This window comes from Betta splendens, chromosome 12 (assembly GCF_900634795.4).
Source record: "Betta splendens chromosome 12, fBetSpl5.4, whole genome shotgun sequence".
Classification (NCBI taxonomy): Eukaryota; Metazoa; Chordata; class Actinopteri; order Anabantiformes; family Osphronemidae; genus Betta; species Betta splendens.
The window spans coordinates 11,894,044-11,918,924 of record NC_040892.2 but is presented as its reverse complement, the minus strand read 5'-3'; the positions used below and the strand labels follow the sequence as shown (position 1 = coordinate 11,918,924).

General features: G+C 47.2%; 1 protein-coding gene across 3 annotated transcripts; it reads left to right on the top strand.

The window, feature by feature from the left end:
- Positions 1-373: 373 nt before the first annotated feature.
- Positions 374-24,827, top strand: LOC114866692 (cingulin-like protein 1). Of its 3 annotated transcripts, none has more exons than XM_029168745.3 (22): positions 374-592; positions 6,989-7,102; positions 13,099-13,194; positions 13,277-13,428; positions 13,503-13,582; positions 16,571-17,083; positions 17,808-18,104; positions 18,573-18,665; positions 18,754-18,906; positions 18,973-19,074; positions 19,226-19,284; positions 19,365-19,512; positions 19,598-19,702; positions 19,797-19,949; positions 20,030-20,197; positions 20,569-20,742; positions 21,687-21,776; positions 21,854-21,937; positions 22,016-22,134; positions 22,209-22,317; positions 22,582-22,745; positions 23,129-24,827. In XM_029168745.3, exons 5-22 carry the CDS (start codon positions 13,544-13,546, stop codon positions 23,250-23,252), a joined length of 2,694 nt encoding a protein of 897 aa, XP_029024578.1. In that variant the 5' UTR covers positions 374-592; positions 6,989-7,102; positions 13,099-13,194; positions 13,277-13,428; positions 13,503-13,543; the 3' UTR covers positions 23,253-24,827. The 3 variants fall into 3 exon arrangements, with proteins under 3 accessions (XP_029024578.1, XP_029024579.1, XP_029024580.1); XM_029168746.3 differs by having other exon boundaries at positions 13,274-13,428; XM_029168747.3 differs by lacking the exon at positions 16,571-17,083 and having other exon boundaries at positions 389-592.
- Positions 24,828-24,881: the final 54 nt, after the last annotated feature.

The window sequence follows — 24,881 nt, the reverse complement described above, 5'->3', positions numbered from 1 at the left end:
CGCTGAGCCGCTGGTGGCTGATTGCAGGCCGGAGGATAATGGGCGGACGGGCGTGTTCGCAGCTCCGACAGGCAGGAATGCGAGGTGCGGTCGCTGGCGTTGGCCAACGCAGCGTTGAGCCGACACCTGCGCACACGTAGCAACCAGCAACAAGCTGTAAACCGCCGCTACACACACGATGTCACACACAAGCAGCTCAGAGACGGATCCCGACAGGATCACTCACTGCAGACGCATCACAGATGAAGTGATTCAGCTCTTTCCCTTTCACCGTCATTACTGAACCAACGGCCCCGAGGGAGGAACATTCCTGAAATATTTCAAATACAGCAGATCGCTGAGCTCCATCTCCATAGATGGTGTGAGGCAGAGCGGGCAGAGGGGCCGAAGGGGGGCGTGGCGGCTCCTCACGCGCCGCGGACGGGACCTCCCGCCCCTCCGCGCCCGGTCCGATCCACCTGAGAGGGGCGGGGCCGCCGCGCGGCGTCGCCGTGCGCCAGGTGAGCACGCGGACACGCCCCCGAGGAAAACTCCCGTCAGCGACGCGGCGGCTCGTCACAGCGCGGCGGAGCGGCACCGGGAGCGTCCGCAGGTAAGAGGCCGACGGTTCGGGCCGAGCGCGTGTTTCTAGCAAGCGGAACGCAGAACAGCCGCTTCTTCTAACCTCTGCAGCGAAAGCGGTTCATCTGAGAAACGCAGGTCCTCATGTGGATTTTAAAAACTGTGAATCATAAATGGAAGCAGTGATATTGTGACATCGCGTCCGGGAGCGGTACCAGAACTGCCAGAACCACTGGCTTCCACCACGCAGCGTTTAATAACCTGCATCTGAATCATTATGGGATGTTATAGAGGTATAATAGCTCTGATAGAGGCAATAAAACCAATTACAGCCATAAAAGCGAAGATAGAACCTGTGAAGTGGCTCCTGAGCCGCTCCATCGGTATCACGTCACTCCCACATGTAAACTGGACTCAGTCAAAGGGCGACTGTGGCCGAACTCTGCTCTGCGTCCATAAAACCAGCTTATCTGTGATTCTGGGTGCAGTGAACCAGGTGAAGGCTGCTCGCTGCAGGGATGGAGCCATTTACACTAGTACTGTTTATATGTTTATATAACACATACAGCAGCAGGGTTCTGTCCTGGTTCTGGTCAGGTTCATCAGTGACCGACCGCCGCTAATGCTCAGCAGATGATGCTGGACCTAAAATGACGCAGCAGCTGTTTTTATTGATGGGGGTTCGACTCAGTTGCCTCCTCGCTCCGCGTCCGTCTTCTTCGTGGTTTCTACCGTTTATCGTCGCTTTATTCTGAGTTGGCGCCGCATTTGATCGCTCGTCGCTCTCACTCATCTCTGCTCCACTTTCTGTTTTCACTTTCAACTTTCTCATTGTGTGACTGCATGGAGGTCGGTCTCTTCCCGTTCTTTCTCCGTCTCTGTGTTTTAATGGGTTTTACGTTCATTCTTCTGACTCTGGCTGAGACTTAACCAACCAGACCAACAGGAAAACACGACTGATCCCTCGATCAGACAGACACACACACACCTTATTCTCTCGCTCTGCGTCTGCGTCTCTCCTCTTCACTGACGCCTCTCTGGTGACGGATTCAGAGCCGTCTATGAACCATTCAAACTAACCTAAGCGATGGTGCTAATTGGATGGATCATCATCGACTGTAGGGATCAGCTGTGATGTTGCTCTAGTGTTGACATAGTTACACGACTGATCACCGCAGCTAACAAAGCTAACATAAAATTAAATATATAGCATATATGTATATTTATTTTTTTTGCCAATCAAAATGTATTGATTGATTCTACATGATAGATCCTGTACCTACTTTGCATAGACTGGCTTTTGTTATGTAATAAAGTGAATAGTTGGTTTCACTGTAAATATCAGATCGTTAGTGGACAATGACTGGGAGGAGTGAAACATCATTAACATGTAGAAGTAACTGAGACAGCATCAGCGAAGCAGCTGGCCCAACGTGGTCTAGTTAAACAAGCTAACCTAGTTGACTACAGTAACCACTGACCAAGTCAAACGGTGTTTTGTTTTTTCTCGCTCATTGTAGTCGGGCAGAGATCAGATGTTAACTTTCATTGTTAGTGTGACAGTCTGTTGCCTGAACATTTGTTTGGGACGACCCTGAGGCCCTGGTCCTAGTGTGTGTGTGTGTGTGTGTGTGTGTGTGTGTGTGTGTGTGTGCGTGTACTTGCACATCCAACCGGAAAGTTCTGAGACTTTATTTATTTATTTAAGGTGAGGAGACATTGTCGCAGTGTTAAAGCGTCATCGTGTGCACGTGTGGGTCCATCAGCGGCGCTGTGGCGTCGGACTGTGTGTTATAGTCTCCAGTAGATGATTAACACAGGATCAACCCAGTGACAGGCCTCATGAAACGCTAAATATCTAAGGAATGAGGGTGTGAAAGGCTGCCACACACACACACACGCACACACACACGCACGCAGACACACACACACACACACACACACACACACACACACACACACACACACTGATAACTGGTGCTTTACTCCGGTATCGGATGTAATGATGTCTTTGTTTGAGCTTGTTCATCCTTTAATCTTTGTTCTGATTATGTTTGTCAGGATTTGTCAGTATTTTGTGTGACAGCAGTTGATTCTTACCCACTTCCAGCTCCTACATCCTCCTCTTTCACTTACCGTTCTGTCCATACAGTTCAGGTTTTAGGGTCGCGTGTGTCTTGGAGCCCATTTTCCGCGTCTAGTCATTTCTGCAGCTAATGGACGCCTGAGACTCCTAATTATTCATCTTTGTCGTTTAGAGCCTCTTCTGAAATGCATCTTAGTGCTTTTTTGCATTTTACAGCTCCCAGTTTTTTTCCTTCCAAGTTTTAATGAGTGTTGTTTTGCATTATGCAGTACCTCCAGGCTTCAATTTGGCATCTGGGGAAGTTGGCATGACTCCAAGACTGTGGTCACCCAGTGCTTATTACTCATTAAGCCTCGGTGGAGGCCGAGCGGTGCAGCCTCGGTGGGTGCTGGTTGGGGGAGTTGTTTTTGTTGATGTTCTAGTTTTGAAACTCCACTAAGAGACAAGAAAGTGAAAGTGTTTGAAAGTCTGCATCGTCTCAATGCGCAGCCATTAAAGAGCCTGGACCACAGGCTGATGGACGGAGCAAGTGGGATTCTGGTGCATTAGTCAATGACTGTGGTTCAGTGATTAAATAATTACAGTACAACTTCCTGGACCTTCACTTTAGGAGATGTGTCTTGTTTTTACTGTGGTTCATTCATAATTTACAGTTAATGTTAGATAATAATTAAACCATGTGGCTCTGACAGCAGGTTACCACATATGTAAATTTATGAATAGATGCCGTGTTCTGATGTTCAAAGTCCGCAGCTGTGAGTCATGAGCAAGGCATGCTGGGTAGAGGTTTCCCTGCTCCACCCCACAAAGCTCTGTGTACAGGTGATCAAAGCTGGCGACAGCTTCCTCAGGTTCAGACAGTATTTGTCCCATAAACATGTCCAATAAATCTTCAATTCTTTTCATTTTAGATGTTTTTTTTCTGGGATTGTTCTCATGTGAAAAAGACAAAGGGACATTTTATGGTCTGTAGTCCCGTAACAATCGCATTGTGTTGGATTTTAAACCGTCCTATTCAGATGACAGAGTGCAGTGATTCATCAGGTTTTGTGGGCTGGGATTCAACCTCACCCAGCTGTGTTCTACACAGTCATAGTCTATAACGTCTCACCTGCAAAGTAAAGGTATATAATTACTGTAGGGAAACAAGTTCACTCACAGTGTTGCCTTAAATGAATAGTGGACAGTTTGGTTTATTGGTCTATTAAATGTTTCTTTGTCTGTGTTCATGTGGAACAACTAAGTCTCAGCCAAAGAAGTTGCCCAAAAATTGATAGATGCCGGTTGAGGTGTTTTGACCTCTGGCTCCTCATGACTGAGACTCCATGACTCTCATGAAGGAGCTGGGACTCCATACTCCATGACTCCTGTGACGGAGCTGGAACTCCATGACTCTCATGGAGGAGCTGGGACTCCTGCAGAGGAGCTGGGACTCTGTGACTCTCATGGAGGAGCTGTGGCTCCTGCAAAGGAGCAGGGACTCCATGACTCTCATGGAGGAGCTGGGACTTCATACTCCATGACTCCTGTGACGGAGCTGGGACTTCGTGATTCTCGTGGAGGAGCTGGGACTCCATGACTCCTGTGAAGGAGCTGGGACTCCTGCAGAGGAGCAGGGACTCCATGACTCTCATGGAGGAGCTGGGACTCCTGCAGAGGAGCAGGGACTCCATGACTCTCATGGAGGAGCTGGGACTCCTGCAGAGGAGCTGGGACTCCGTGACTCCTGCAGGGTTGGAGCTTTGTGCAATAGCACTTTCGTAATGTTGACTTTTGCCTCAGTGCCGACTTGACTGGACGTGATAACAGACTTCACTGTCTGAGTCTTTGTTACACTGAGGGCCTTTTCTCGCAGTGAAGGGTTTCTCGCTTTCAGACCAGTGAGTGGTTGAGTGAGCTGCTCACTCAAGCACAGAACCCCTGTGTGCTGTTGGTTCTGTGTCGGTGGGTTCCTGTAGTCACGGGCGTCTCCACGTACACAGACCTCAGTGCTCTGAGCTCAGGAGAGCATGAGCGTTTCTCATTCACCCACCTCTGCAGTGCGTATTTCAGTCTTGACTCCTTTTCTGCTGACATCTTACCCCGACAGTTGTTTTGAACTGGTCTAATCTTCTGAAATGACTTGAATCATTAACTGTTTGGATAAGAACTGGCTTCAAGTCCAGAGTGCAGCAGCTGATTCGTGCAGCTCAACCAGAGGAGCTCGTCAGGTTCAGTAGGTGTAGTCTAGTGTCAGTGATCAGAGGATGTTGATGCTGAGATTTTTGGTTGTCTGGAAGCGTCATACTGGGACATGAAGCAGACATAGAGAAGTTAGCTAACTGAGCATGAGTGAGATAAACACCAAGAATCTGATACAGTGCAGGAAGTTTTGTTTGTAATTTCAAACCAGACAATGTCAGGTTGTGTTGTTCTCACAGTAAAAATGTTTGAAATTACATTTCCTGCTACTAATTTGTTTTCCCAATTATATTTAGCTGAGAAACATAATTGGAAAAACAAATTAGTATCTGAGCATCATTTCCAGGAGACAGGGTTGGACAGTAACAAGTGGAGCAGCCCACATTCATCAGGCGCCGGTTTACTTCATAATGAGACTGTTTGAAAGGAAAAGACTTTGCTGGGTCCACCAAGTGTCACGTTCTGCTTAAACGCTACAAACGTAGAAACTTTGTCTGGCTCCCATCATTTCTGAGCGTCTCTGTCTCCATCAGGCTCCGGTAGATTCATTTTCCACGGACGGATTAGAACACAATGCTTGTTTTGATTACATTTAATGCGAGGACACGGACGCGGTGACCACGCACCCACTCACGGTACCTATGCATCATTCCTATAGTGAGGAGGGAATTAATTGGCTGCTTTCCATCTGCTCGTTTCTGTCCTGTATGGAGGACGGTGCGGTGGGTGGAAGCGTCCTGCAGCTTCAGCTCCCTCACAACATGAAGCGTTTCCCTGTTTCTGGCACCAACCTGGCAGCCCGACGAGCTTGCCTGAAGCCAGACTTCGGGGCGAAGGGCAGGGTTTCTCGGCATTTCTACTTTCCCTCTTTGCCATCATTCCTGTCTCTCCCCATTCCACCCAGTGTGTGACTAACTGGGTGTTGTCAACAATTCTCAGAATGTGACCAGATGAAAGCCTTTCTACAAGTATTAACAACAAGCACAGAGGCTTTAAAGATGCTTTCACTGTCTGCAGTGGGAAGGGGGAGGGGGAGGGGGGGGGGGGGGGGGGGGGGTCCACAGTCTCTTGCTTCTGTGGACAAACTACGGCAGCTCATACAAGACAAACTTCACTTCCTGCATCCCAGCAGGTAAATACTGTATGAGAATTCACACGTGGTCAGTTACTAAGTTAGTAAATAAATGAGTCTTAAAAAAGTATTAGAAACAAGTATCGAGACAATGGTGCAGGAACGTCTGTGAGAGCAGATATCACATGTGATGTCATGGGAAACATGTTCTGCGGTGGACTGTAATCGCCGCCTTTGATGAGCTCAGCGCTATGAAGTCAGTTGACAGCGGCCGCGTTAAAGCTTGTTCCTTCGTTCGATCATTATCACCAGCGTCGTTCAGTGCCAGTTTTCTTAAACATTATTTTTCTGCTGGAGGCTTCAGGACTAATTGCTCAACTCCTCCTTAACCACATTCCTGCGTCTACGCTGGCTTCGCTTTCACGCGCTCGCTCCTCGGTGAGAATCTGCCTCCGCTTTCGTCTTGTTGCTCATGTTTCCTGAGGCCGTGATCAGACAAGCAGCTCAAATCCAATTTATCACCTTCTCCGTTTCATGGCTGTCGTCTTATCTGAGGCTTAATACAGAGACACAATAAAACCTAAGTCAACGTGTCTGAAGTGGTTGTCAGATCCTTTTGTTGAGTCCGTCTTGTAATGTTTCGGTGACAAAGGATTTGCCCACAGCAGCACATCGGTTCGTTAGCGCGCCGACACCTTGGTTCCGTTGGGTTCACGCTGTGGTTTATTGTGAGCAGAGTCACCATAAACCACTGTAAAGCTGTTGGGCTTTTAATGGCAATTTTGATTTGAAGATTTGATTGATTTTTTTAAGGAAATCATCTGGAAAAAAACATCAGCTCATGGTGTGAACCACGTGCACAACAAAAAGTGATGCAAGCTACATGCTAATTAGCATAAAGCTACGGGTCATTAGCATAATGTATGTCAAGGTGACAGATGGGTCTTCATTCCATCATTCCTTCACGAGTGTCTGATGTGTAATAAACTTATTAACTGGTGGTGTTGTCAGTCACCTGATGCTCGTGGATGTTGGTTCAGTGCCAGTCCTTCACCTTCAGCCCTAATGCCTCTGTCTCCCCCCGTCAGGTGGTCCCAGGAACAGACGCACTGAGGTTCAGGGTCGCGTGCGAGGAGCTGACCTTTCACCTCCAGGACCTGCAGAAACGAACAGAGTGGGAGCTCAAAGGACATACAGACACAGTGAGTCAACAGGAAATGTGTCATGTGATCTGTATATATATACTGTAGATAAATAGATATAAATAAATCGATATAGATAAATAGATATAGATGTAGATGTATGTAGATATGTCTATATATACTGTATATATCTGTTTAACTATATATAGAGATGTATAGATATCTATAGATATCTAGATATCTATAGATATAAGATATATATAGCATATATAAACAGAGGTGTCAGATTACTGTTTGAAATAAACACAGATGATTCTCACGTCTACTAATGTGGACACTGTGGATCCTGGCTCGTCGTGACTGGACCTTCCTGGTAGGAACCACTCTCCTGCTGTGGAGCGTCTGAACGCGTGAGTGGGAGGCAGCTCCCTGTGAGTTTGTGGGGTTTTGTCACAGCTGAAACGCGATTGTGGGAGTTTCAGTGTATCTCATAACAGCAGTAGGTTCTGCTACAACACAATCCTGTTTGCGCCCATGTACGAGAGTGGGAGACGGGAGAGGAGGAGGAGGAAAAGCCGGTGTTTCTTCCACGCGTTCGTGGTTCGGAGTATTTTCGCGCCGCTTCAAATCTGTGCGGACCAAACGGAGCCTTGAGGAATCGCGGACTGTTGCAACCTCCAGACTGAGCCCATTCAGGAGGAGGCTTCAGATTATTGTCGACTGGTTGCACCGGTGTCAGGTTCCTTAGAAAAGCTCTAGCAGCTACTGGCACATTCTGTGTGCTTCAGAAACATCTCATCAGCGTCAAACCGTAAACGCTCCGTGTGACAGAACAAGTCGTCCGGCTCCAACAGCCGAAACCGGAGCTCGGGTCGTGATTGTGAGCTGTTTGCTGTAAAGCGGCGTCTGTTGCCTCAACACCAGCCCAAAATAGCAGGAAGTGTATTCTTGGCCTAATTGATTAACATACAAACAAAGCAGCTGCTTGTGTTGGAGCATTAATATCTTTAACATCACAGCTCACTGCAAATTGCCGTGGGAAGTCGTCTCCCTCTCCTCCCTCAACACAGGCTTCATCCACAACGTTCCTTGAGCCGCGTCACAGGAAGCGTCCGGACGGAAACACGTCCGGCAGCGATCGCTCTGCTGTGGAGGCGGCTCTAGGTAATAGAAGCGCCGTGTTCAGGCGGCGGTGCCGTCTGCCATGACAAACGTTTTGGCAGAACAGCGCTTCGACTGGTCTCACTTTTGTCAGACGAGACAAGCTGAAACACATCTTGGGATTTAAGGTGTGCCAGCAGACGCGCACACACACACACACACACACTAGTGATATTCCAGGAAAGCTCCTGATTTCCCAGCAGCCCCAGTTCCCATCACTGAGACGGATCAGCTCATGTCAGTGTGAATCAAAGGCTTAATGAGAAGAGGTAATAAAAACGTTACGTTGCCCAACATCAGACAGTGTGGAGCTCTTGGCTCAGTAGAAAAGACGTCACCCTGCTTTCATTTCACCAGGGTTTCCTTGGCTTTGACACAGACTAATGCACTGGGCTGGGTTTTCTGCAGAAAAACAGGATCAAGTCAAACCTCTGCACAAACAGAGAGCAGGACGTTCAAGCAGCAACAAGCAGCTTCGGCACCAGCAACTGGAACTGTGCAGTTTAGTCATCATGAAGGAACCTGAGCTTAAGCTGTCACTTAGCTGGAACCTTAAGGTGGAACCATTTGACACAGAGTCTGAGTCCGAATGCTGCTGGTCCCTGCTGTACATAGGATGCGGGTAACTCCGCTTTACTGTACAACAGGTTTAATGTCACTATACTAATATTATATACTAGATTACAGTGAAAGGCTTGCTGTGTACTTAAGATAGATACACTATATTGCCAAAAGTATTGGCTCTCTCAGGAGCCACTTTAGAGAAGGCGAATGTTATTTTTTCCTTCTCCACTCTGACTTTCACTTTTCCAGTTCGGGCCTGAACAGCCTCTGTCTCTGTCTGTACTCATGTACTCCACTCTGGTATTTCCCACTCACTCCAACACGAGCAGTCAGTCAGACGGTCACTGGCCTTGGTCGCCGCCGGAGCTTCTTTGTTTTATAACGAAAGTAACGATATATTGGAGTCTTCAAAAGCTCCCTTGTCTATTCAAAGTGTTTTTGGATGTGTGTGCCTTCACCTGTGTGTTGTATAGCTAGTAAAGTACTAATAACAATGAAATTGTAAATAATTGCCTTCATTTAGTATGAGGCAGAAGGCGGGTCAGGGAGTGAGGGATCAGCCAGAACAGGCAGTTACAGGGAAGATAATTATTTAACCAAAGCCCGAGTGTGACTGTTCCATGCTCCCAACTCTGTGGAACAGTTTGGAACTTTCCTACCAACATGATTGTGCAGCAGTGCACGAGGCAAGGTCTATGAAGACATGGATGACAAGTCTGGTGTGGATGAACTTGACTGGCCTGCACAGAGATAGAACACCATAGTAGTGAAATGGTACAGACTCAGGTACAGACTCAGGTACAGACTCAGGTACAGACTCCGGTATAGACTCGGGTACAGACTCAGGTACAGACTCCGGTACAGACTCAGGTACAGACTCAAGTGCAGGTACAGACTCAGGTACAGACTCAGGTAAAGACTCAGGTGCAGGTACAGGCTTAGGTACAGGCTCAGGCTCAGGTACAGACTCGGGCTCAGGTACAGACTCAGGCTCAGGTACAGACTCGGGCTCAGGTACAGACTCAGGTACAGACTCAGGCTCAGGTACAGACTCCGGTACAGACTCAGGTGCAGACTCAGGTGCAGGTACAGACTCAGATACAGGTATGTCTGGGTGGGGCTGACTTGATTGCAGGTGCAGTTACTTACACTTCACTTTTCTGTCACCATTAATGAAGTGACAGCTCCCAGGTCTAAATCATCCTGAAGGTGATGTCATAGACACATTGTACATGTAACTCCTCCTCCTCCGAGCGTGGCCAACATTCCTGTCATGTTTGCCTCCCTACTTTCCCAGAACTCTTTGTTTATTACGGGAAGCAGCAGCAGGGGCCCGGTCGAAGGCCCGAAGGTCATAGTGAGAGAAGAGGCCACTGAACGATGAACCAGATAAAGCATCCAGTAGCTTTATGCGAGATGCTGTAGTGAGTCCTATATCAGTGACTGATCAGTCAAAAACAGAACTTCTGACAAACCACCCATGACATCTGGTCTGATCGTGCGGGTCCTGGGTCCTCCACAAGAACCAAAGTGCATTCCTCATATTTTCATTAAACACAGAGCGATTTGCTCCGTCAGACGCCTAATGAAGCGTCTCATCACAAACCGGATTTTCCTGATCTGCTTTATTCAGACGCATTTAACCACAGTAACTTTCTGATGAGCAGCATCAGCCGGAGCGCGATGCGGCAGCAGAGCTGGGCGACCGACTCAATGTGTTGTTTTCAGCGTTCTCCCATCGACACACTCTTTAATGTGGTTACGCAAACGTCCTCCTCGCTGCCAACACCAACAGGCAGCTTGGACGACACCCAGATGATTCCCATCAGCTCTGTGCTCGGCTCCCTTTCATCTGCTCCGAATTCCTCCATCCACAAAAAGCAGGCGCAGAGTTTGCTCGGTGCTCAGGTGATCGTACATGTACATATAATATACGCTTACGCCGTAGGAACTGGGCTATTTCCATGACAACGGAGCTAATCCATCTGTTGGTGAAGATGCTAAACTGATATTCCTGGTTCCTTCATTCTGATTTGAACTTCTTTTCCTTCACTGACTGGTTATTACTTTCACTTCAATTGGTCATTCAGTAAACAAACTGACCAAAAAAACTATTTTTTTTTCACCTTGTTTGTTGTCAGTAGCTGAATTTTTCCTATCAAACCTCTTGAAACATATTTTTTTATAATTTTAAGACATACATACGTTGATAACAATAATTTCACTCATTATCATATCATTATCATTCATGTTAATTCTGCGTTCTGTGTAATCGCATCATGCTGATGATTACATATGTGCCATGCTGCAGTGGTGAGATACGTTATTGAGGAAAAGCCAACAACACCTACGCATTCTTCACCTGCAATTATGGAGAGAAATGTGTTTGTTACATACGTTCACGTAATTATGAAGCGCTATTCAGGCTTTTCTGTACGTGAGCAGCTAATCAGAGCACGATGGCAGCTGGCACAGTGTGTGTGTGTGTGTGTGTGTGTGTGTGTGTGTGTGTGTGTGTGTGTGTGTGTGTGTGTGTGTGTGTGTGTGTGTGTGTGTGTGTGTGTGTGTGTGTGTGTAAAACTCTCAAATTGACAACAACAACACAAACCTATGGTATTCATTGGTAATTACTGTGTTCACACACAGTCAGTGGATTGGTTGGGATCATATTTGATTGACAGGTGACAAAGTGTCTTATTTGCATGTCAACTTAATAATTAAAGATATGACCACCAGGTTTCTAAAGTAAACGCTATATATAAAAAAATTGATAATACAACAAACGATATAAAATTATTTCAAAACTTTACTTTTACATTAATTTTCCCTTTTTGTTTTTTTTTAGCAACTTTCAGCAAAATTGCAACACACTAATGATCTTACCTCGTAAATCGATCATTTCCTTTGGTTTGACACTTTTTTTCAATGTGACTTTTAGAAAAGATCTAATTCCAGAAAATTATTATATATAAATAAAATAAAATGTTTTTTAAATATAAACTGTGGAGGAAAATGTGACTATAAGAAAAAAACACTGTATGACTTTTGATTGTCTACAATAAAACATCAGTCATACATGTAGATATAAAAACACCTTATTATTATTATTATTATTATTATTATTATTATTATTATTATTATTATTATTATTATTATTATTATTATTATTATTATTATTATTATTATTATTATTATTATTGTGTCCTGCTCTGAAAGCTCATTAACAAAGTATTCATGGATTTATATTTGCTACCTACTGATGTCACGTCTTCAGTTCCATCATCAAAGGCTTCTTCAGTTGAGCCTCTTCAAAAATAAAACACTTGTTTGCCTCTAATGACCTGCTGTGTCCACACTCAGTGACAGCGGTCCAGCGCCTCCCAGTGGCCGCTTGTGTCATTACTCCCTGGTTGCCTACGCTGAATATATCATTACTTTAGGCTGCATTTTGTTTTCACGCTACTACTGAATAGCTTTTTGTTCTAATCAGCACAGATATGAAAACTATCTATGAAATCATAAATTAAAATGCAGCAAAGTGACAATAATACTCAGTTGGCTCCTGCTTCTATGACACCTGTTTAAAACAGACAATGGTAGAGGATGAGCTGGTATTACTACTGCTGCATGTTTACTACAACAGCTGTCCCACTATTATTGATCACTAGTATTAATCTTCCTGCTACTATTTCCTCTCTACAGTATTATCAGTATTACACATGTTCACATGGAACCTGCTGTGTAGTAAATATGAAGATCAGTCAGTCACTCTGCATCAAGTGATCTGTTCTGTGTATCTATGAAAACGCTGTTTGTTTTAGGAACTGGTTCATGTGATGACTGAGCCTCAGGTTAGTCGAGTGTTTGATGTGGGAACGTCCAGGACAAAGTGAGACACTTTAAGGGATCCAGAAGCTTAAAACAGAAAAAAGCTCAAGACCAGCTTTATTTTCTTTATCACAGAAGAACCACTGAAAAATGAAAACAAAATTCAAAGTACTTATTCACTCATTTATGTTCAAGTCAAACTTCTGCTGTTGTTTGTCTCACAGGAGCTGAAAAGCAAACAGTGAACAGCAAAGTTTGTCTTGTTCATTTCAATTGAGTTCAGGATCTGCTCAGGTTGTTTGTTCATGAAGAAGATGTAAAACAGAAGACAGACGCCTGCATCTTCAGAAAATACTCACTCGTTCTAAAACGAAATTACACTTTTGCTTAATTTAACAATTCTTTTATTCAGGATGCAAATAAAGACTTTACTGTGTAACTACAGACTGAAGTGTAACATTTTGTGGTCTGAATACCAAAACCAGATGTTTCTGTGTTTCCAGACGTTTTCAGATCCAAGTCCATCGTCAGCTGCTCTCCACTGAACTGTGTGACCTCCAGGAAAAGAGGGGAGAAGCTGCAGCCTTCACACGTCCACCGTAGGTCACACAGAGCAGCCAGAGTATTATACAGTACATGACGGTTTCAACGGGTTGAAGTGACCGATCCGTTCATCAGCAGGAGCTTCAGGCCTCCATCTGTGAGCGTGTGGCTCGCTCAGCGACGCTGGTGTTCCAGGAGGAGGCACTGAGCACGCTCAGCAGCCTTCTGAACCACAACCTCCAGCGGTACCAGGGGACCCGGAGACTGCAGGTCCTCAAACAAGCCCACAGGTACCGACACACGGCGGAGCAGCAGTGCTCATCTGACTTTGACTGTGTCTAAGATCGGACTTCTGATATTTCAGAGGCAGAGGAAACCATCGCTAGCACCGCGGGTCACCGCAACATGCAGGGAAAGAACGAGGCGGAACAAGGCAACAACATGGTAGGAGCTCAGCATCCACCACTGCGCTCTGACATCTCTGTCAACAAAAGCATTTACAGGCGCTAAAGCCTCACGCTGTCATTAAACCCTCCTTCCAAATGGTGCAAATTTCTGGGTCATGAAGCATAAAAAGGCTCATAGAGGCACAAAAATAACTAACGAAGCAGTTAGAAAGTATGGAGATCTGCTCCTGCTTTATGTTTGAGGCGCAGCATCACGTGTCTGGCATCGGTCCAGCTGTTGTCAGTCTTTCTCTGAACATCGGACTGGAGACAGAGGAAACATCTGTCTGCTCATCTGGCTCTGTCTGTCACACACACACACACACACACACACACACACACACACACACACACACACACACACACACACACACACACACACCTCTTAGCATATTTCCCCCCCCCAAAAAAAACATAATAAACTGACACAGTTGTGACGGGAAACGATGAGGGGAGAAACCTGGTTTGGAGTCTTATTATAACAGGAAACCTGTCAAAGTGTCATCACAGTTTAACTGGTGAAGCTTAAACACAAACAGAAGACAGGCGTGCTGCCAACGCGCCGTATCTCATTTATACAGCAACTCATAGAAAACAGCACAAGTAGAAAAGTTGTTTCATATTTGAATCATCTCATTTCCATGTTTGTTTAAAGTAGCACCTGTAGTTCACCCACTGGCATCAAGTTGCAGTATTAAGCTACTGTCCGTTATTAAAGCCGTTTAATATTAAATAAATGTTTCTGACAAGTATTTGAACAGACACTGAGAAAAGATCAGAAGTGATGATGAAGTTGCTCTGATTCTTTAGGTGTATTTATAAAATGACCAGTGGGTGTGTAACGATATAATCTAATATTAAAAGGTCTGCACATCCTGCTTGTTATAAACAGCTCTAGTGTCTGTTTTATTATTATTTATTATTTATAGCATGATTGGCTTTTAGGCCTCTATAGATTAACCAGGACTTGACAAACCTTTACCTGATGAACTGTCTCCTTCAGTGGGAGGAAATAGGTCGTCCTGGTGGAACTAATGTGGATTTCACAAATGACAGAATTTGGCTCGTGGCAGTTTTTAACCCTGATGCCCAAAATAATTTGCTCAAGAGGCGCACGGCACCATGCTGGGCCTGTTGTCGGCAGCAGCCTCGGCGCTGCTGGTGGGGAGCGTGGGAACCCTCCACATCTCCAGCCACAAAGCCACGTCCATCTAGACGAGCCCTGTCGCCGCTCAGTAACCTTCAAATCAGATTAGCTGCCGTTAATCTGCTGGAAAATGAGCCAGGATTTGGATAATCACATCACATCATTTTGATGAGATCTAAATCTAATAGATTAGGTTGAATGAAGATTATGTTGGCGATGCAGCGATCCGTCTTGGGTTGAGCCGTGTGGGACATGGGACGTACAGGGTGTGGCCTCGAGTTCTATATTTGCCATGAGCCACATTCACTGTTTGTTCAGAGTTTATCCAGACTTGAGATAAACTCTATCTATAACTCTATATCTAGACTCGATGAAGTGGGAGTTAAGAGCTGGATCAGCTGATCTGTGTCCCTTCATTCAAGCTGCACTCCCTTAGGATGTGTGGGTGTGAACAATGTAGGGGGGGGGGGGGGGTCAACAACAACAACAACAACAACAAAAACAACAATAACAACAACAACACGGGAGCAGATTTATCTGAGACTTCTGCCACTAAATGTTTTCTCCCTTAAAAAAACTGTTTTATTGCAAAAGTATGAAGTTACATTATAGGGAAAATGTAGAATAAAAGGAAGTTTGATGACCTGATAAGCTCCCAGGTTTATTTAAGGCAGGAGTAAAGTGGTTGTTTTTTGGTGACGTTTCAGTAGTTCCCTGCTACTTGCTGTAGCTCTCGTGGGAGTGCCGGCTGCGTCGCTGTATCTGGGTCACACGCGGAGGTGCCCTGTGCCATATGTGAGTCTAGCAGGAGCCACTGGGGACGGAGGCCAATGAATGTGTCTGCTTCCAGGACTTTGGGGAACATGGACCTGGACTCAGTGTGCCGGTCTGTCTGGCTGCTTCACCGTCCACCTCTCTGTGGCCTTAATAGAGGCTTGATGACCATCCTTTCTGTGTACTGGTTGGTGCTGCAGCACAGCAAGGTCGGAGCACGTTTAATTACCAGTCTGCGGCCTCGTTCGCACACGTTAATAACGTTAACAGCCGTCGGCTCAGCCGTAATCCCAACACGGCCTGCGAGCGCGTTAATGCTGTGATCCCACAGCCCAGGGATTAGAACCCAGCATCCACCCAGACACGGCCCTCCGTCCCTGGGGAGGCGTCCAGGCGAGGCCCCGGATTAAGGCCGCCCAGTGCTTTGGACCCGAGCGTCAGCAGCAAAGGCAGGCTCCTTGTTGCGGCGGCTGGAGGTTTAGCTAAAAACGCAGAAACGCTGCTAGTTTAAGGAAGGTGGGGTTTCGGTATCTGATGGAATCGTCCCATGTTGTGTGTGCAGCGTTTTGCTCCCGCAGAGGCAGCGTTAGCCGTGTTCGTGGGGCTGAAGGGGGGCAGCGGTATTTTCCATGGGTGAGCAGATGTTGCGGCTTTTCAGGAGGGATTTGTGTCGTACACGCTCACAAACGTATTGACACGAATGTCGACACAAGCAGAGGAGACAGAGATGTAGCTAACGCGCTACGGTGTTAGCGTGAGACGGAAGCGCCCACGTCCACAGACAGTGTTGTGTTTGTCACAGTGGTAAAACCTTCCCCACCTCAAAACCATCAGGGGTTTTCACATCTAGACACCATCTCAACCTGCTATAAACCAGGATGACTGATCCTGGGTCGAACCTCCACATTTGTGCAACGCTGGAGGCGTTTCCTGATGCTGCCTCCTTGAGTTCAGTCTGGACGTGCTCCATGTTCATGACAAATACACGTGTGCGTTCAATACTCAGCGTTAGCCCAATCCGACTCTCAGCAGGGGGTCTGTTGTTGACGTGTTCACCTCTTTCAGCGTGCACCTGAGTGCCGTCCACCACAGCCATCGCGTAGCCCTCAGCAGACCATCAATGGAGGGAGGGAGCCGGCCTGGAGAGCCAGTCAGAAGAGGCCTCCTCCAGCCGTGAGCCGCGGTACCAACCTGCACCGAGCCGGCAGCGTCAAGGACCTGATCGGTAGATTCTCTGGACCGGATCGCAAGACGTCTGCCAGTTACTTCCAGGGTTTGTCCTATGGAGCGGGACGAGTCCCTAAAGCTGCTTCTGCTGACGCTCTGGTCTCTCTGGAATCCCAGTCAAGTCAACCTGCACCGGCTGCACCAAGCAGCCTCGCCCAAGACCATCCGGCTCCCGGCACCGCCGTGACTCCAAGAACCAAGAACCAAGCTGGACCCCAAACTGGCCAGATCTCCGCCCGGACTGATTGTCCAGTTGAAGCCACAGCTGAGGAGACGGTTTCAGGCCCAAAGAGCCAAACTCAGTCCGCGGACTCTAACAGGCACTCAGCGGCCGACTCCGGCATGGGCTCGGTAAGATGGCGCCGCAGCGGGACCCTACCGGTCTCCATGCATGACTGAGGCTCCGTGGGCGCATGGCGACACCAGCGCATGAAGCCCAAGCATGTCCATTAACCGTTCTAATCAAGGCGCCGCCGGCCGCCGCTTCCTGCTTCCTCCCTGTCAACCAGCTGTTTGTCCTAAAACAATAACCTACGTCACGATTCTGTTGATTCTCACTGCATGAGAGGAGATGATGTGTCTGATCCTTACGGTGCTGAATGAACACAGGATGGAGAGCTGGTTTATCGCGCAGACAGCAGCTCTTCCTGATGACGCGCGTTTGAATGTGGAACCGTATTGATTCAAAGCTAGTGTTTGTGTTTGTGTTGCTGGTTGTTTGTGCACTAGTGGCCAGAAATCACACGTACTGTACCTTTAAAGAAACTCAGTTGTTAAAGTGAACTTTAAAATTGAAATTCTTAATTTAAAATGATTTTATTTTGTTTTTTCATTAATTGAATTGATTATTTTTTCGCTGTGTCGACTGTTTTGCTTTTTGTGCTTCCTCCCCTGATCCTCGCTCTTCATTTACTGTAATGATTGAATACGATGTATTCCCAGTAATTTTCTCCTGCTGTTGATTTTCCGTGAATCCAGCACATGGCAGATTAATTTATTCCACCTATCCAGCAGATGTATGTCGACCCTTCCAGGTTTAGTTAATGCCTTTTTTCCCAACCTCGTGCCTCCACAGGAGTCCGAGTTCGATTCAAACAAGAGAGCAGACAGCCCCTCGGAGGAGACCCCCACCACTCCCAAACCCACGGTCACCAGCCAGAACCCCAAGTATCAGCTGTTCCTCAACAACGGGGTGAACACCAACGGGTTGAGTGGCAGGGATGCAGATGGTCCAGGAGGCAGTGGAGGGGCCGAGGAGAGCAGTGTGGACCAATGGAAGCTCTTGGGACCCAAGAAGGAGGAGTGGAATGGGTCCTTAGAGTCCCTGCTCTCCCATGATTCCAACGGGGAACTAACGCTCTATGGTTTACCGGTGCGTGGTTTGCGCTCACAGATGCGGTGATTGAACAGTGCCACCTAGTGGACACAGTTAGCATTACTGAATCTCGTCCTCATTGTTTCTAGTCTCACACCCAAGTCATCACAACCTCAGACATCACTTGTGACGCAGTTCAGTTCTGTTGCAGTAAAGCATTCATAACCTGGTGTTTTCCTTCCAGTTGTTGAACTGCATCCTGTGTTGGACTAAACATAGATTTAAGGTTTCTCACCTTTTCTCACCACTTATACTAGACCTGTCACAACATTAAATCCTAGAGTTTCTGCATCTTATTAACATTCAACAGTATAAAAGCCTTCTCCGATGGTTGAGAAACACCAGACAGCATCACACAGTAGTAACAGAACCCATGTGTAACGCATCATTTCTGTGCATGTGCTGCATGAGCGTGGCCACATCATGTCTTCTTCCCTTTTTGATGGTTGTTGTGGTTGTTCACAGCTAGATGAATGTCCTCCCAGAGTCTTCAACAGCCCCTACAGCAGCGGTCTGTCCTTGGAGTACATCCCCACACAGCGCATGTCAGAGTACAAGGTCTGTCACTGTTGCAGCTTCATGTCAGAGAAAAAGAATCTAGTTTATACTTAACAAAGATAAAGCAGGTTCCATTTTGAATTTCCAGGGTGGGGTGTCTCCTGCCCTGTCCGACTTCAACCCGTACAGCTTCAACAGTCGCAGCACCAGTCCGTTGGGCTACGGAACGCTGCCCTCACGCACGCGGGTCTCGGCCTACGACACGCTGCTGAGGAGGAGGGCCGAGGTCAACAACGCCCAGGTGTGTGTGTGTGTGTGTGTGTGTGTGTGTGTGTGTGTGTGTTCTCATGCTCTTTTGTTGCTGCAGGTCTTCACCAGCCAGTACAGCTTCCTGCACTCTGCCCCGGCACCACCCAATAAAAAAGACTACATAGAGGAGCTGACCAAGCAGCTGGATGCCTGTCAGAAGGTAGATGCCCTCACCTGCAGGAAGGAACCAGGGTTATCAGGAGGAGATGATAACCTGTGTGTGTGTGTGTGTGTGTGTGTGTGTGTGTGTGTGTGTGTGTGTGTGTGTGTGTGTGTGTGTGTGTGTGTGTGTGTGTGTGTGTTCTCTCCAGCGTAACCAGTTTCTGGAGGCGGAGAGTGTGGAGATGGAGAAGGAGAGGGACCAGATCAGGTCAGTAGCCCACAGGCTGTGATTGCGAGTGTACAGTAGATGCTCCAGCACCGCCTGACTGTGACTGGCGGTCCTTTAAGGTACGAGATGCGCTTGATGCTGGTGAACAAAGAGGATCTGCTGAGGACCAACACTCAGCTGAACAATGAGCTGAAACGGACCAAAGAGGAGATGATACACATGGAGCACGAACGCCAGATGTTCGCGGAGAGATGCAGAGAGATGGAGGTAAGAGGATGTAGTTTAGGGGAAAGGTTAAGACTGGAGGTGTCCCATTACTGGGTGGCTAACTGGTTTGTTTGTCTGTCTGCAGATGGAAGTTAAGGAGGCTCGAGACATGATGGTGGAGGCCCACACTCAGGAGTACGCCTTCAACTTCCTCCAGCAGTCGCTCAAAAACAAGATCCGGGATGCTGAGGTAGGTTCATCTGTCAACTCCTCAGTTGACCTCTAGCTCAGACCAGAGTTTCCATGACGACGGTTGCTGCGAACCGCATGTTTGCTGGTTTCAGGAGAACCTGGAGAAGCAGACTCTGCATGCTAAGGAGCTGTCGGAGAAGCTGTGGCTGGCGGAGAGGCAGCTGGAGGACCTGGAGGTCAGCAGAGGCTCCAAGGACAAGAAGGTGTCGGACCTCAGCAGCACCATTCTCAGGCTGGAGATGGAGGTGAGTCACAGGCTTGACGTTGGTCCATCCAGTTGCTGGGGGGTACAACTGTACAACTGGTGGATGTGCTGTGTCGCCAGCTGGCCGACGCCCTTCAGGCAACCACCCAGGCCACAACGGAGCTGAGTCTGCAGCAGAAGCTGCGCAACGAGGCCCAGATGAGAGTGGTCGAGCTGGAGGACTCTCTGCTGGAGAAGGTCCAGGAGCAGCAGAAGATGCAGGAGCTGGTGGGCCGGCTGCAAGGAGAGGTGAGGACGGCCTCCGGGCCAACAAGGTGTTGGTCAGCGGTGCTGAACACGGTGCTAAAAGCGGTGCTGAACGCGGTGCTGAACGCGGTGCTGAACGCGGTGCTGAACGCGGTGCTGAATGCGGTGCTGAATGCGGTGCTGAACACGGTGCTGAATGCGGTGCTGAACGCGGCGCTGAACGCGGTGCTGAACGCGGTGCTAAAAGCGGTGCTGAACGCGGTGCTGAACACGGGGCTGAATGCTGAACACTGAACGCGGCGCTGAATGCGGTGCTGAACACGGTGCTGAATGCTGAAAACTGAACGCGGTGCTGAACGCGGTGCTGAACGCGGTGCTGAACGCGGTGCTGATGGGCTCGTGTCTGTGTCCAGGTCTCCAGTAAGCTGAGCAACAGGGAGCAGACGCTGGAGGAGGAGATCCAGCTCAGAGAGAGGCTGCAGCTCCAGTGCAAGCAGGCGGAGCGGACGGTGGACGAGCTGCAGATGGAGCTGCACAGGTCCAACCAGGCCCGGGAGGACCTGGCCAAGCAAGTCAAGCAGGCCCAGGTGCTGATCCCAGTAACACCACACAGCATCCACACAAGGCACCATGTCCAGCGTCAGAACTAAAGAAAACCTGCTGATATTAGTGCGAGTAGTAAGTTATTTAGTCAGGACCTTTACATACGTGAGCCAACAATCCAAACAGAGATGCCCACTTCCATTAATCAGTCGTGCAAACCATCAGTCTTTGAGGTTAATGGGGAATTAATTATGTAAATCCTGTTTAGCAATCAGCGCTAATTCCATAATCCCAAATAATCATTGTGTTGCTGTTTCTAAATGTGCTTAATGTGTCCCATTTCTAAATGAGGTTCATCCGAACCACTGAGGTTCATCAGAACCAGTGACCTCAGCAATGAGGTTCATCAGAACCAGTGAGGTTCATCAGACCAAGTGGCCTCAGCAGAGGTTCATCAGAACCACTGAGGTTCATCAAAACCAATATGGTTCATCAGAACCAGTGAGATTCATTAGAACCAGTGAGGTTCATTAGACCCAGTGACCTCAGCAATGAGGTTCACCAGAACCAGTGAGGTTCTTCAAAACCAATGAGGTTTATCAGAACCAGTGAGGTTCATCAGAACCAGTGAGGTTCATCAGAACCACTGAGGTTCATCAAAACCAATGAGGTTCATCAGAACCAGTGAGGTTCATCGTACCCAGTGAGGTCCATCAGACCAGTTAGGTTCATCCCAATGAGGTTCATCAGAACCAATGAGGTTCATCAGAACCACTGAGGTTGATCAAAACCAATGAGGTTCATCAGAACCAGTGAGGTTCATCAAAACCAATGAGGTTTATCGGAACCAGTGAGGTTCATCAGACTCAGTGACCTCTGCAATGAGGTTCATCAGAACCAGGGAGGTTAATCAGAACCAATGAGGTTCATCAGACTCAGTGAGGTTCATCAGACCCATTGACCTCACCCGTGAGCTTGTGTGTTTCAGGAGAAGATGATTGACCTGGAGACCGACGTGGAGGAGCTGCACGAGAGCGAGCAGAAGTGGGCGGCCAAACAGAAGCGAGCCATTGAACAGGTGAACATGTGGACATGTGTTAACATATGGATGCTTCTTTAGGTTGATTGTTAACACGCTGCTGTGTTCCCTGTCAGAATGAGCAGCTGCAGCTGAAGTTGATCCAGGAGAAAGATCGGAACGAGCAGCTGGAGTTTGAGAAGGCAACGATAGAGCGACAGGTAACGCTACGTGTGGAGGCCTCCGTCTGCTCTGACCCGGACCGAGTCTCTGATCCGATGTTTGTTCCTCACCTGCAGCTGCGTGAGGCCCGTTCAGAGGTGGAGGAGCTCCACAGCTCCAGGGTCCAGGACGACGTCGTCTCCAGGATGGAGGGACGAGTCAGAGAGCTGGACAACGCTCTGAAAACAGAGGAGAGGTCGGTCGCACAGGCCGTCGGGACCCGGAAACCCAACAGAACAACGGCGGCTCTGACGGTTGTGTTGTGTGCAGGAACAAGGCTGTGCTGACGAACACCATCGGTAAACTGGAGAGGAAGATCAACGAGCTGAACGACCAGTTGGAGGAGGAGCACAGGATCGCCACCGAGCAGAAGGACCTGGTAACAGCACACGTCCCAGTGTCTGTGGAGCCTCACAATTAAGAACCTGAACGTCCTGTTGTAGAAGAAATGAGGCCTTTTAAAGTTGTTAAAGTAACTAGTTTTAAAACTAGTTTGACGTTCAGCATTTCCTCACTCATCTACTGGACAGTGATGATATTAGTTATATAGATATAGTGATTAGGCAGAGTAAAGGCTTCACACCTCAGCTGTGTCTGCTCCCATCCATCCAAACTAACTGGAGCTGTGTGCTCGGCTCCTCAGATGAACCAGAGGATCCGCACCCTGAAGCGTCAGCTGAACGAGGTGGAGGAGGAGGCGAGCAGGAAGGAGGCGCAGTACCGGCACACCAGCAGAGAGCTGGCGGAGGAGAGGGAGACGAGCGCTCGGCTGCAGAGACAAGTGATGGACCAGCAGCTGCAGACAAAGTACGCACGCACGGGCACACGCATGCACACACACACACATGCACACACACACACACACACACACACACACACACACACACACACACACACGCACGCACACACACACACACACACACACACACACGCACACTCACACTCACACTCATGCATGCTTGAGTTTAAGCACTGGCAACCTTTAAGCCCGACTGGACCCATTTCAAGTATGAAGTGTCAGTATGGTTGCTATGGTTACAGTCATTAAAGGTTCGGCTCACCAAAAACAACCTGTACACTAATTTCTGCATGGGCGCTGCAGAAATGATTCATTTTACCAAAACCTAGTGGATCGCTCCTACACTGATGTCCGGGTAAACTGGCGACTGAACACAATCTCTGTCTCACAGGTGGAAGGACACGCTGAGCATCCGTCAGACTCTGGACAACCTGAGGCTGGATCTCAGTGCGGACGAGGACGAAGATGACGACAGCCAGCGGCTGCAGCAGCAAGCGAGCGTCACCAAAGTCTAAGTCTGAACCCTCACGCTCGGCCTCTGGGTGGCGCTGTGTTCACGCTGACGGGACCTTTGTCAAAGCTGCGTTTCCAGTCTTTCACCGCAGAACAATCGTTTTAAAATGAAACCAGTCACAGAAGGTTCAGGTCCTTCGTTAATAAACTAGAATTGTGATGAAGTGATGATGATGATTATTTGCTTCAGGATGTCACGTCCTGTTGCTCCTCACTGCAGAGAACCTGAGCGGGTTTATTAGATCACATCACGCTCGGCTTTGATGACATTTGGTTTATTGTGTGTTTGTTTTTATTTAATGGAACTTTGCTGACTGTTCTTTCACGAGGGCTTTTCCATCTCTGCAGTATTTAAACACGTTGTTTTATGGAATAACGACATTAGGGATTAGACTTTACCTGGATTATTTATATAAAAGCTGTGTTTACTTAATCTTCATGATTTGAAGTTTGTTGACTGTTGAATGTTTCCGATTTGTTATTGCTTATGGGGCAAAAATGATTTTACTTTATTTTATTGTGTTGCAGGTATTTGACAGTTTGCTTCTGTTCTGACTTTGTTTCCCACACACAGTATATGCACGCAAAACTATCTGAGGAGTAATATTTAATAAAGGACAAACTCTGGCTTTACACTGTAACGTCCTGAGTTCAGTGGTTTTAATGATTGTGGGTGAAATAGAGACTAAAACCTTTAAAGAAGTTAAAATAATTAATTTGTTAACTGTGTGGGGAAAAGCAAAGTTTACTTAAAACGCTGAACATTGTTTAAAATGGAGGTAAATCAACTTAGTAAATGTCTAAATGCAGAAGAGAAAAAAGCTAAACATTTGATTTTGTTAGAAATTATATGTATGCTCTTATTTTGTAGAAAGAGAGAAAATGGTGCACAAAGAGAAACAAACAGGTTCCTTTCATTCATTCAGCAGCTTTGAAGCAGCACAGCTCATCTCTCAGGCCGCTTGTCTTCTGCAGGTTCTTTGTTCGAGTCTTTGCATTGGTCACAAACACTATTCAGACACTCTTGGAATCCTGTGTTAACATTTGATTTTTCTAAGTTTCCTGTTTCATGCAGCTGAACTGTCTGCTTTGGAGGAAACCCCGTCAAAAAACCCAACAGACTTGTTTTTGTAACTTCACACTGGTTTTGCTGTCGTCAGGTATTATAAATATAAAAACGTATTCAACTCATTCCAAAACAGTGTTTGCCTGGATCAAATCATATCATGAGCTAACGTTCTACCAATATCGTAGTTAAGGTTTGTGTGTTGTTGTCAGTAGAAGCTCCTGTGAAACAGTCACAGCACACGCCAGGTTCTTATTGTACTAATCATCTTTAATCAGCTGTCACATCCCACAACGTCTGCAAAGTCAAACCATCGGTTCTAACAAAGCTGGATAAAATGCAAAGAACTAACTCCACAAAGATACTCCTTAAAAAAACGTGAACACTTGAGCGTCTTTGTCAAAAGCAGAAGTATTAATTATACACTTCATGAGAAGATGAACCAGTGTTGGTTTTTTTTTCCACAGTGTAACTTTACTAACACCAATTAAAAACTGTTCTTCAAATACCAGCGACTGGATTCCTGATTAAAGGTTCACACACTGACTGGTTAATCACATACAAA

Coding starts and splice junctions, on each gene's coding strand:
- LOC114866692 (XM_029168745.3), top strand. CDS start 13,544: ATGCAGGGAAAGAACGAGGCGGAACAAGGCAACAACATG. Junction 13,583..16,570: donor CGGAACAAGGCAACAACATG/GTAGGAGCTCAG, acceptor CACCTCTTTCAG/CGTGCACCTGAGTGCCGTCC. Junction 18,666..18,753: donor AGCGCATGTCAGAGTACAAG/GTCTGTCACTGT, acceptor TTGAATTTCCAG/GGTGGGGTGTCTCCTGCCCT.